Source organism: Hyperoodon ampullatus (assembly GCF_949752795.1).
Source record: "Hyperoodon ampullatus genome assembly, chromosome: 1".
In the NCBI taxonomy this organism is placed as follows: domain Eukaryota; kingdom Metazoa; phylum Chordata; class Mammalia; order Artiodactyla; family Ziphiidae; genus Hyperoodon; species Hyperoodon ampullatus.
Window position 1 is genome coordinate 175761528 of NC_136914.1, and position 12853 is coordinate 175774380.

At 38.0% G+C, this 12853-nt stretch overlaps 1 protein-coding gene across 6 annotated transcripts in view; it reads right to left on the reverse strand.

The window, feature by feature from the left end:
- PPARGC1A (PPARG coactivator 1 alpha) overlaps positions 1-12853 on the reverse strand; it is a gene marked incomplete at both ends in the record, with an annotated part of 680253 nt that overhangs the window by 91009 nt on the left and 576391 nt on the right. For 4 of the 6 annotated variants that reach the window (XM_079700904.1, XM_079700905.1, XM_079700907.1 and 1 more), the window contains one exon: positions 1381-1560. In XM_079700904.1, coding sequence (XP_079557030.1) covers positions 1381-1560 — 180 coding nt within the window. Of the gene's footprint in view, positions 1-1380; positions 1561-5437; positions 5579-6500; positions 6549-12853 lie in introns of those variants that run through there. The other 2 variants (XM_079700908.1, XM_079700903.1) reach the window with 2 other exon arrangements.

Here is a 12853-nt window from a genome sequence, read left to right on the forward strand (position 1 = left end):
GGTATGTAAAGGATGGCCGTCACCCAAATTCACTGTTATTCTATTTTTAATCAAGGATAATAGACTTCGAAGTCAGATACATCTGGGGTTCAAATCCCACGTCTTTGTCAACTGTGTGATTTTGGGAAAATCACTTAGCCTCTCTGAAACTCACTGCCTGCATATGTAAAATGGGAATGATAATAATAGTACCTAAACAATAGGTTATTTTGAGGGATGAGTGCGATGACATACATAAAGCAAAAGTGTGCCAAAATGTTGGCCATTTTGTTATTACTATTACTCTTATGAACATACCATATTCATCATTCACTCACTATTCACGAAGCACTTATTCAACACCTTCTGTGTGCTGGAAAAACTCAGTAAATATTGTAAAATGGGTTTTCTTAATGACTCAATAAACATTTATTCAGTGCCTTTTATGTGCTGGGTGCTGGAAAAACTCAATAAATATTGTAAAATTGGCTTTCTTAATGACTTGAGATTTCAACCAAACAACAATGAAGTATAAGAAATGTCTCTGCTGGTGGATAAAAAATACACTTAAAGTGCTTTGTATGGAGCCTGGCACATGGTAGATAGAAAATGTTACATGATAATGGTGGTGCTGGTGGTGATGATATTGAAAACTATTTGATTTGATAATCTTTACTCAATTCACTTGCCAGAGTTTGTCCCTCTAAGAAACCATTTATTTTCAAGTAAATGAGTACTGATCTTGTAAGAAAGAACTTCTTTTCTCAAAGTAACTGTTTAATAGGTGCAGATTAACATTCTTTATTACAGGGTAGGCTTATAATAAAGAGTCTAGAGCCTGGGAGGTAATTCTCACTACTGAAAAGTAAATTAATTTTGACTAATTTATAAGTAAATATCAGAGTAGTTGGGCTTAGAAGTTCCCATAATATAAAGAAATCAGAGGTACGATTATAAATATGACAATGACAGTAAAAAAAAACCTGCTCGCCTACTTTGTAAAATAATTAAAGGTAGACCTCACCCCTTGGTTAAAAAGAAATGTATTCTTTTACATTTTACGTTAGTTTACAGTAGGCACCATTTTCTGTGGGAAATAGACCCGAATAAATAGGTGTAGACGTTTGTTCTTCTTTGTCATTTATTCTTTCACAATCCCTTAGTATTTCAAGAGAGTTTGATGCACTCTGTTGTGGGTCCTTAGGGCCTTAATTCTCAAAAAAAAAAAAAAAATTGTTTTCCAAAATCGTTTTTCCACAAAATAGGAAGTGACTACGTATGATAAAAAGTCTTTTGGTGAAAGCAAAGTAAGAACTCATTATGCTTTCAGGCCAGTAATATGTTAGTGTGGCATAAGCCAAGTTCAATGAGAAATTAATTTTCACCAAGGTCTGTCCTTACCTCAAATATGTTTGAAGGCTCATTGTTGTACTGATTGGATATTATTTCTGACTGGTCACTGCACCACTTGAGTCCACCCAGAAAGCTGTCTGTATCCAAGTCGTTCACGTCTAGTTCAGAAAGGTCAAGTTCAGGAAGATCTGGGCAAAGAGGCTGGTCTTCACCAACCAGAGCAGCACACTGCAGGGGGCAGGGTAGGAAAGAAAAAAGCTTTCATTAACTGCAGGAATTTATTAAACTGCAATAGCATGTGATAGGAATTAAGCCTGGTTAATTCAACGACACCACCAAAGCTGGTTTCCAGGGTTTTAGTCCCCAGAATAAACATCCTAAATTCTTTAACTCACTTTGCTCCCAAAGGATACTTTGCCAGAACCATTCCATCCCAAATTCTACCTCCAAATCCATAGTAAATGCCATGCTTCCATGAAGCCTTCTCTGATTCGTCCAGTTAGAAATCAACTTAGATTTGTTGGTACCTTTTTGATAGTTAGCACTTACCAAGTTTCAAATTGTCTTCTGGTTAACTATATGCAAAATTTCACTCTACTCTTAGAGCATAAGCCCTTTGAGGGAAGGATACAAATTTGATTTCACCTTGGAATTGCATCACACATACGAGAGACAAAATACACGATTACTAAATGACAGAAAAAAACCCCTTAAGAACTATACCAGGAAAACTTTTTCCATTTACTCTCTCTTTAACTATTATAATCCATATAATTCATTTAGCAACTAATGATGCAACGTCCTTTAACGTGTCTATGGTTCTCTTGAATTGTTATTTAAATCTTTTACTTGACTTTTCATGAGATTCTGAACTTCTCAAACAGGTCAAAAATAAATCCATTGAGATGAAGGACAAAAATCATATTTTTTATGATCTTTGTTATCTTTCACTATGTGTAACTTGCAAGTCTTCTGTGTTGGTGTGTGCGTCTGTGTATATGTGTATACTGTTGGGATCACCTGAAGTCTGAAAAGAAAAACCACTCTAGCACACCACAACTATGTTTTTGTTCATCATTTATATATTCCTAAACTATGCTCTAAGTGAATTCAAAAGAACAATTTTTTATTTGGAGTTTTAAAAATGGTTTCAATACACTGAGAGGCTTAAAATACCCTCTACCATGACTGGGCTGCTTGTCACCTCCTAGCATAGAGTAAGTGGTCTGTTAACTCTCCTGCACTGTGGGTTTTTGAGGAAAGTGGGCCCGCTTCCTAAGGTGGGCTTCTAACCTTGAATTGGCTGTCTGACTGCTGATTCATCACTACCAATTGTGAAGAACCCTGCAGAAACTTCCTTTTGAAGGGATCTGGTGATGCCAGAGCCATAAGGACTTTATCTGCAAGCCGAGGGGTCTCAATTGAAAGGTACACTCTCTGAGGTGGTACCCTCATGGCCCTCCCTTCCAAGGCCAGGGGAGATGCTGGGGAGTTCTTCCCATCCAGGCAGCAGTTGGGCATGAAGCTAAAGATACTGCTTAACATTTAGATTTTGAATAAAATAAGTTCTACGCAGATTTTTTTTCTCAAGCACCCCTGTCATCCCTGGCAGGCTACATTACATGGGTCATATGCAGCAGCATGGTCGTAAGCACCACACTGAGAAGTAGGTACTGGGTAATGGAGTCAGCAGTTGGTAAGGGGAGGCTGGGAGAAGCCTGAAAATTCCTGCACTTCCTCCCTAAGACCACTGGGCCCCACTGAGATACCAAACTGCAGGCACAAAGGTAATGCCAAGAAAGAGCAATCCCCTTCATCTCAACTCTTTCCTTATCATTTTATTGGTCTTTCTCTTTTATTATTGGAGTTAGCCCAAAGTTACAGATCCGTATACTTGACTAGATTGATAAGTAAGCAGAGGCTGGGCTGAAGAGATTTTGTTCTGGGACAGTGTTTGGATTTTGTTACAGGCACAACACTTCCCAGTCTCCACACTTGCCCACTGCTTGTCCTCCAAACACAAACACACACACACACACACACACAGTTAACTCTTCCACAACATGACCAATTCAGAGACAAGGGGAGAACTTTTTCACTGGTGCAAAACCCACTAGGATTAGGGGAGAGTCCTTAAAATAAAAAGCATAAACAACAAAAATGACAACAAAAAGGAAAACTAAGTTAGACAACGTAGGATCTCTACATCTGGCTTAAATTCCTTTTGTGGAGAGCATACTCTAGAACCCGTGTTTGGGAATGCTGATACCAACTGGTGGACAACTTCTTGCTGTCTCCCTCTTTAACAGCCCTCTTGAGGCATGACTTCTTCAAAACCCTTTAACCTTTCAGAAATATGTATTTTTCAGGAACTTTTGAAAACCATTAAAAAGATCGGATCAATTTTTTGTATTTTACTCTGCTGTAATTCACATATTTCTTTCCTCTCCTCTCTCTGTCTGCCTCTCTCATTTTTGCTTTTCTGTTATCATTGAAAAATGTGCATGTGCTCTTGCCAATGCTGACGTGCTAATAAAATCAGGGCTTCTGAACGTGGCATTATCCTGATAATCTAAAACACATTAGTGGTAGCAAGTGTTCCTGTTATTAATTTATATTTGGCCTTTGGATGATGCCAGACTTAACAGTCCGAGCCCTGTAACTGTCCTCATCTGACACTCTGATATTTACTGCTTCCCTATACATCTGTAACAGGTGTGCTTTATTGCAATTACAGAGACATTCTACTGCCTCTTTGCAACTATGACAGCTATTTCGCAACCATAGCCTTAATTTTATAATAAGATTTAGGAGGATAAAGCAGTCACTAAACACAAAAGGCTAATTATTGTACGTTATTTCACCCCAACAGACTTTTCTCTTAGTTAAAGAGCAGACCATAAATTAGCTTAACTGCACTGATGATAATGAAACATTATAATTAAGTATAATTCTCCATTAACCTTTTGGAGGTTTTTGTGACATTGATGGTAAATTTTAAAGAGAGAGAGAGCAGAAAGAGTGGACTTGGCCACATTAATTACATTAAAGAAAAAAGAACCTTACTTCTTAAAAAAAAAATTCAGGACGGGGATAAGGGGCAGGGCAGGGGTCAGTAAAGAATGAGAGTCTTAGTAGAGTGTTTGTCATCGGAACTGTCTCTGTCAATCTTGGTAAGCTTACTGGACATCACCTTCATTAAACTGTGAAACATGGGGCACTCTGAGTAGCTATAGTGATAGAGGCCTTTATTAACCAATGTACTGTCCCGTCATTATGTGCAAAAGGGCATAATACGTTTTAGGATGACAGCAAACATTAATGATTCAAAAAATGAAAGCGGCCTACGCTACCTGCTGCTCGTAATATTTGAGCCTGGCGGAGGTGATTCCCAGGGCTGCCACGACCAAGGCTGGGCTGCTAGCAGCCTACTGCCTCCAGCGCAATAGAGAAGCGACTGGCCCGTCTCAGCTGACCGACAACTCAATCCACGGCTGGACAATTAGCCCGAGACCTCACCTCCTTAAGAACAAAATTAAAAAGCCACTGTTCTAAACGGTTCTGACGCTTATTTGAAAATGACTGCAGGAATGCCAATGAAGAAAATAAATCTTCCCTATTTCCATATGATCTAGTTCTTCAATCAACTCCTAGCAGCATCAGGAAGAATACATGATGGAAAAATGAAACTGCAGCAGCTGAGACCCACAGTGCCAGCCAGACAACCGCCCGCAGGATACTCCAGCTACTCGAAGACAATTAGGACTTTGAAGCCACTTAGAACCCTGACTCGTAAGAACTGCAGGACGTATGAATTATCCATAACTCTTCCACCTTACCAAGAAATCACAAGATAAGAACAGTTACAATCCGCAAATATGCATCTGCCAAGGCAAGAGAGGGCAAACGAAGCCAGCATTTGCAAGCCCAGCGAAGAGTTAAGAATCCAGGGCATGCCTCACTAGAGAGGAAAAATGCATTCGCAGACGGCCTTGGCCAAATTATTTTCACTTTAGATGTGTATCGCAGCACCACATGGACATCTTATTTAATCAAATCACGTGTAGCCCTTGATCCTCCCCTTACCCTACGTGCCCCCAGCTTCCCAGAGGAAGCTCTCCCAGCCCTTTGCCAGATTCATTGTTAGCTGCTCAGATCCTCCCTGCAATTCAATTCGGGTCCATCTCACCAGAGTCCACAGAAAGTTTTGCTTGTTTCCCAAGTTGGCCAAACTTCCCGAGAACATTCCATTGTGTTGAATGCGAACATGCCGCGGTCCTCCGTCCCCCCCGCTAGTCACTCTAGACTCCAGAGATTACGAGGAAACCGGCTCGCTTTTTTCCCCCCTGTATGAATTGTAGCCAGCAGAGACTGTGGAATTGATGTATTGCCATCTATTTTTACACAAGCAGCGAGCAGCTCCACACACAGTCCTGCATAAACTCTATTCTCTCTCCGGCTTCAGGCAGCTCTCCGTGGTACAGAGAGATTTAACCATTGGCTTCCCTGCCACTGACGCTGATGGAAAACCTTGCACTGTAAGGCTTTTTTTTTTTTTTTTCTTTGCTGGCCAAAGCTTTCAACCACATAGAGTTTTAAAGGAATCAGCTTTGTTGTTTTGTGTTCTGTGGGAAAAGCAATCTAAAATAGCCCAGCAGGATTATTTAGGATTCTGTGAGTTCTCTGATGAACAGAGAGAGAAGAAGAAAAAAATCCAGACTAGAGTCAAAACTGACTAGATTTGAGCCCATCTATTTTAATATTTTTATCTTCATCTTATTTTAAATAGAAATGGCATTTTTCCAAGCAGGCCACTAAACACCACTGGAAAGACTTCAGCTTCTGATTCATATCAATATCTTAGGGCATAAATATTGCATATGAATCGAAACAGAGCCAAAGGCACATGGAAAGAGTTTCTAACTGCAACAGATCCTGATGACAGCAGCTAAGCTTTGATTTGTTCACGGTATCTCAGAGCCACCTTAAAATAGCAAACTTATTGGAGTTAAGATAAGATTGAGATTCCCTTCCAAAGCTCCTGCCCGGGCTACTTTGCTGCCTCCTCTCCTCGCCCAAGCCCAAGCCCTTCCCCCTCTTACAGGAATAATTGCATTGCGAGGGAAGCTTCCGTCCTGGCTGCAGCGCTGAGCCCAGCCCCACCTCACCTCGATGTCACTCCATACAGAGTCCTGGTTGCACATGTCCCACGCCATCCAGCTCCTGAATGACGCCAGTCAAGCTGTTTCAACTCCAATCCACAGTGACACAGAGCACACACTCATGCAGGCAACCAGCCCCTTACTGAGAGTGAACTGAAGGCACCTGTCTTACTACAGTCCCCAGTCACATGACAAAGCTATTAAAAAGTAGGCTGGGCTGTCACTCACCCAGCCTCCCTTCTCCTGTGCTGCTAGCTGCTCAAACTCCTGACGTCACTCAAAGGCAGCCCTCTGCCTCAGTGAAGTAACGCTTAAAAAAAAAAAAAAAAAAAAACGGAAAGAAAGAAAGAAAGAAAGGAAACACTTGGACTTTTGGAGCATCATGCTGTGACTAAAGCCAGCTTTGAATGCCACCGACTCTAAATGGAGCCCTGCCCATATAATAACTAAAATCCCCTGCAATCTTTTTTTAATTTATTTTCCTTCCAAAACAAGCAAGTGGCAAAGCTCTCTGTTTCATGACAGAGTAACTACATTCTTAGCTAAAATGTGGACTCCCTCAGGACTCAGATTTGAAGACATCCAAGTGGACTTGGTTTGGGACTAACGCAAGATCTTATTACATGATGGATTTTTATGAGACATTTTCTAATTGGGGGAAGTGTTTGAAAACAGAGAATGGGGCATGCTTTCTTTCTTTCTTTTTTTTGTTTTTGCTTATTTAATCAACAAAACAGCCTGTATTTGTTAAGGTATAAACAAACTCCTCCACCCAGAAATCTGCTGTCCCTGTGTCAGTAGGGAATACCAGCTTCCGAGAAGTGTTACTGCAGTTTACTTTGCTCCATATAAGGAGAACAAGCAACAAAATACCACCCTTTCAGGGTCCTTCTAATTATTTCCATTTCTCTCATAGGCTCTCAGAAAACAAGTGTTAATAAAGACAGTCGCTGCCGCTTTGCCCAGATCAGCTTAGTTTCCCGGCTACCTTTTTTTTTTTTTTTTCATACATGTAGCATTTCCTCTGCAACTGCCTTAGGGTGCCTTTTTGTATAAACACTGGATTCCAACCCTAGTACCCTGGGTTGTGCAGTTTGCCTTTGAGATGAAGAATATCCATGGAGTGAGGGAAAAATACCGACATGCTATTAGCAGAAATATTCATTTCTTGAGCTTTTTCATTCTTTGAATTTTTCAGCTTCTAGCCTGAGACAATGAGGGCTAATGCAGGTTCAACTGTTTTATGATGACACTACATATTGAATCCATAACAAACTCAAGGTACTAGACAACGCCAGAAAACACTTCCCATAACACCACAGAGGTCGGATTTAACCCTTCCAAGTTCCAGAGTGATGTTCACGTGGACATATATTTGTGAATATACATGTTTTTATAAAATTTTAAACCCCATATATGTTAAAAATCAACTCAGTCTTTTACTTGATAATTACTCATCTGAAAAAAAAATTCCCCAGGTATCTAAAAATGATTCTAAAGAACTATTCATTTAATCTCCTATTCTACTAAGTTTAATGTAATGAATTCGCTATTGTCCATTCCTTTATCAGGAAAAAAATGGTGATTTGCTCTAAATATAAAGTTGCTCAAATATTAAAGTGAAAGAAAAAACAAACCAAAAAACATCAGACTGTTTCTTCTTTCAGATCACATCTATTTTAAGAAATTTGTCTACTCTGAGATCTGCAACAAGTTGCTAGTATATTACTGAATAATGTGATGAAATTGACAGTTTGTCATTACTGGACATAAAACCGATGGCCAAAAGCTTTGACGTTTTAAGTTAGCTGAATACACTTCACTGGCACATTTTCCCTCTTACAAATAGCGGAAAATTACCATAGTTTTAATTTTCCAAATCAAGAAAGAACAGGAAAATACAACCTCGGGAAGGCTTTTATACATGCAATTAGTGGCATTACTCTGCACTCCCCACAAAGAAACACTAATTTTCTTCACAATTATATTCTGATTTAATGTAAAACTACAGTAAATTATTAAAATGCAGGGCAAAGGTCATTGGCTCTGTGCTCAACACAGTCAACTGTGAAATAATATTGGTCACTTGACCAAGAAGAGTTGATGTTTATTCATTACTATCAGGTGACCCCTGTGTCGTGATATTCTCTGATACTTTTGTGTTCATTGAATGCTAAGCATCCATTATATTTATGTGAATATATATATAATATTTAATCCTATCTTTTAGAGTTGTTCTTTACACTGGAACATTCTGTATTATTGCTTTTGATATTTAACCTATTCATAATATGTTATCAGGGTTTTCTTGTTTGTCTTTTTGCCACCTAATTCCACGTTTTCTTAATCAAATCAGCACATTCACTGAAAGCAAAGGTGGTTTCATACATACAGACTTTTTTTTTTTCTTACCGTCACGAAGAGGGTTAGTTAGGAGTCAAAACATTGAAATGATTTATAAACTCCAGCATACTGCAATTTTTCCCTCAAATTTCTATTATTTTACACATAAAAATTTAAATAGATTCTTGGGGAAAATTAGAGTACCTTCCACTGTTGTTTTTTTGGTCTCAAAATTACAACTCTAATGAGAGGGATACTCTAGAGGTCTTATAACTTGGTTAATTAGCTCTTCAGATTAAAGTTTCTCTTCTGTCCAGTTTTTCTTTTCTCAGGAGAACATAAAGTGTTAGTTGCTCACCAACCTTGGTCTTTCCTGGTTTCCCAGGATGTTTCTATATTTGATTCCCCCTCGGCCTTGACTGTTTCTCTTCCTTTCTCCCTGCAGCCCTCTTTTCACCCCTTCATCAACTCTGCCTCCAAGATTTCCAAATGTTTGGTTTCAATCAACAAGGATCTATTGAAACCTTACTGTGTCCACAGCAATGTATTGCAAGGGCTGCTAAGAAGGCATATGTCATGAACACAAGGGAACTTACAATTTGGGGGGCTGACAGACCTTAAAAACACAGAATAATCTGATATGAAAAAAACAATGCTATTTTGCTCAATATCCGATTCCTGTCTTCCTTAAAATACACCCTTTCTAGGTACAAGGTTCTTTCACTAACCATTAAATTCACACCCAAATCAACCCCATTTTGTCTCAACAATAGAAGGAGGTATTTATTAACATCTGTTGAGTGCTCATAATGTTCCATATCTACACAGAGCCTGGATTCCACCCCAATAGAATTTCTCCCTTCAGTAGTTCTGTTATCGTTCCCCAAGACTCCAACATTGGTGGAGGCAAGAGTATCTATCCTTAAAGTCGATAACAAGAGAGAAATTAAACCTTCAAGAAAAGAGTTCAATTCTATGAAAAAAATTTGACAAAGTACATGACGTTTGAGTTTCCTTCCCCTCTCCTGCCCCAGATTACAAGGCTTTTGCTGCTCTGCCTATTTCAGACATCTGCCACTTATAAAAAATAAACACCATCAAACCCAAATACCCAAGTAGACAACAGCAGAGACGATTGGTTTTGATCTCATTATTGAACATAGGTGAGAACCCAGAAGTGAAGAGCTACTAGTATAAATATCTTTGCTCATTTGTTTTTCTAAGCTTACAATAAACTACATAAGAAGAAATTTAAGGCTAAAAGTTTTCAAGGAAGAAAAATGGGGAAGAAAATATATAGCAGAGCTTACAAGGGCTAGACACTGAGGTTAGCATTTTAGATACCACACTTACAATCAATTTAGTCCTCAAAACTATCCAATAAAGATTATCTGTGTACCCATTTTATAACTGAGAAAAATAAGACAGAGCCAGGATTTAGATAACAGCTGAAAAGAGCATACAGATCTCTGAAAACCTTTCTAGGAAGAACTAAAGTTTCATAATAAGAATAATATTCATTCTCAAATCAAAAGCACAGCAAAGTCCCCCGAGGCAACTTTATAACCTAGAGACTGTCTACATAGCTGGAAACCAACATTCTTGGGAATGCTGCCTGCATAGAAAGGAAAGGGATCTGCCCAGAATGGCTAATATTTTTAAAGTTAATCATTGATAATGGGCATTCAATTGCTGGCTTTTAATTCCTAGAGGGGCTAACTGATCCTGAAACCCCACATCAGTCTGAGCACGTGCTCTGAGCCCCTGGGACATGTTTGAAGCTGCTGCTGTGCAGGGCACAGAAGTTGGTAGCAGGGCAGGGTATAACAAAGGCCCCTAGCCTATAACCACCTTAAAATAAAGTCTTATTTTACACAAAATCACCATGGTGATGGCACTGTGAACTAAGCATATTTGGGAAACAGAGGAAAATCAGTAGTCGGCTTTAATGCCTCCTAGCGTTTGTTTATTTATTTTATCTTCTAATAAACTAAACAACTTCAGCAACCTCTCTCTCATCTCCAGTGAAACCTTCTGCAGAGCAGCTCTATGCAACTGAGCCTGTATTTTAACGTGGATCTCAAAATCTGCTCTTGGCATTTTTCACATTAAAATAAAAAATAATGTGCAAATTAATCCAAATTGCAATCAATTGGACTAATCTAAACATAAGGCAAGAAGTATGCTTATTAGGCCCACAGATAAGAGATAATAAAAGGATGGTTAAAATCTGATTTTGTCTGATGCTTAACTCTGTTGTATTTGTGCATTTATAGACATTTTCATTTACCTTAATTATTTCAGGTTAATTCATTTATAATTCAGCGAGTTATTGACTATTTAAACAAGAAATGTTCAATAGGATTATTTAGCTTTTTTTTTACTGAAACTGAAAATAAAGCACATCATATCTTATTAAATTTGTTATTATTTAAAATCTTAAAGTCCTATCGAACCTCAATAACATAATTCACTTGGTAAGAGAGATATTTTATCCCCTAACTGAAGTTACTGAGGGCCAGAGAAACCTCAGGTAGAAACACAAATTATTAAATTGGAAAAAAACTGTTAGTCAAACAGTTCCCCCTGTTTGGTACTTATTTCTACAGCTGGGGTCCTAATGAGCTTAACTTCTTTTGATTGTAGAGAAAAAACTGTATTTTCAACTATTGTTGAAATGCAAGAATTAAATAAGTGAAGTGTTTTTTTTCTTCTTTTTCTTTTTTTCAATCCCACCAGGTAAGATTCAGTAGGGTTTTAGTTATTTTGCTTTTGTTTCTGTTGTGGATTTCTCCAGTGCTTTGGTATTTGAATTTTACTCTAGCAGAGTGAATATATATCTTAAAAATGTGGGGATGTAGAAAGGAAATAAATTCTCATCTTAGGAAGCAATTAGCTTAAGGTCTAGCTAAATTTTGTGATACCTTATATAAAATCTTATTTTTTTGCTAGCCCAAGTAAACACAGGATTTTTGAGGGAATATTCTTAATCAAGAAGACCCCTTCTAAGACTGACCTCCACATTTAGCAGCTCAATGAAAAACAGATGTCAAATACTACTGGTCAGATTATAAATGAGTACAAATTTTTCTAGAGGACAAGCAGGCAGTATGTGTCAAAAATGTTAAAAATGGGCATCCCCATAGATCCAGAAATTCTACTTCTAGAAGTTCATCTTAAGGAAATAACAGGGGGATATGTGCAAAGATTTTTAGTGTGAAGACAGTCAATGCTACATAATTTACACTATTGAAAACTTGAAAGCAGTGTAAATGTCCAACAGTAATGGCCTAGCAAAATAAATAATGGAACACTATATATATATAAACTCATATATATTCATACACATATATTCATTATGTATATATATTCAATGCTATCATTAAAAACTGTTGTGAAATACATTAATGGCATAATGAGAAAATGTTCAAAATATATTAAGGTTTAAAACTATGCTTGAAAAAACTATAATCACAACAAATTTACATATAAATATACACTCAGAAAGACAGAAGAACTAAGAGGATAAGGAGAAAATATAACAAGGTGTTAATAGTGGCCAATAACATAAGTTCTATTAAATTTGTGTGTGTGGGGGGTATATGTACCTTTCTGTAGTTTTTTAATTTTCTATGCTAAATATGTATAACTTTTATATTCAGAAGAAGAATAAAAACTATTCATTTTGAAAAGAAACATAGAGATTCAGACGTATAACTGTGTCTTCTTAATATACAGGGAATGTAGCAAATAGAAATAGCCCCTGACATCCAATATAAGCCTCCATATTCATCATATATTTAAAAGAAAGCCATTTCTGTCTATCAAATCGAGTCTAACAGCCACTCCACTCAGGACGCAAAGCTGAGAGAAGTTACTACCTGGCACCCTGAGAAACCTCTGAGACCTGAATTATAGGGATAGGAAAGCTATCCACTATTAGCTTGCCTCAGAGGTGGGCCCAGACCACTGACACCCAGATGCCACAGCCATCTTCACTTTGTTTCTCAAGTTGA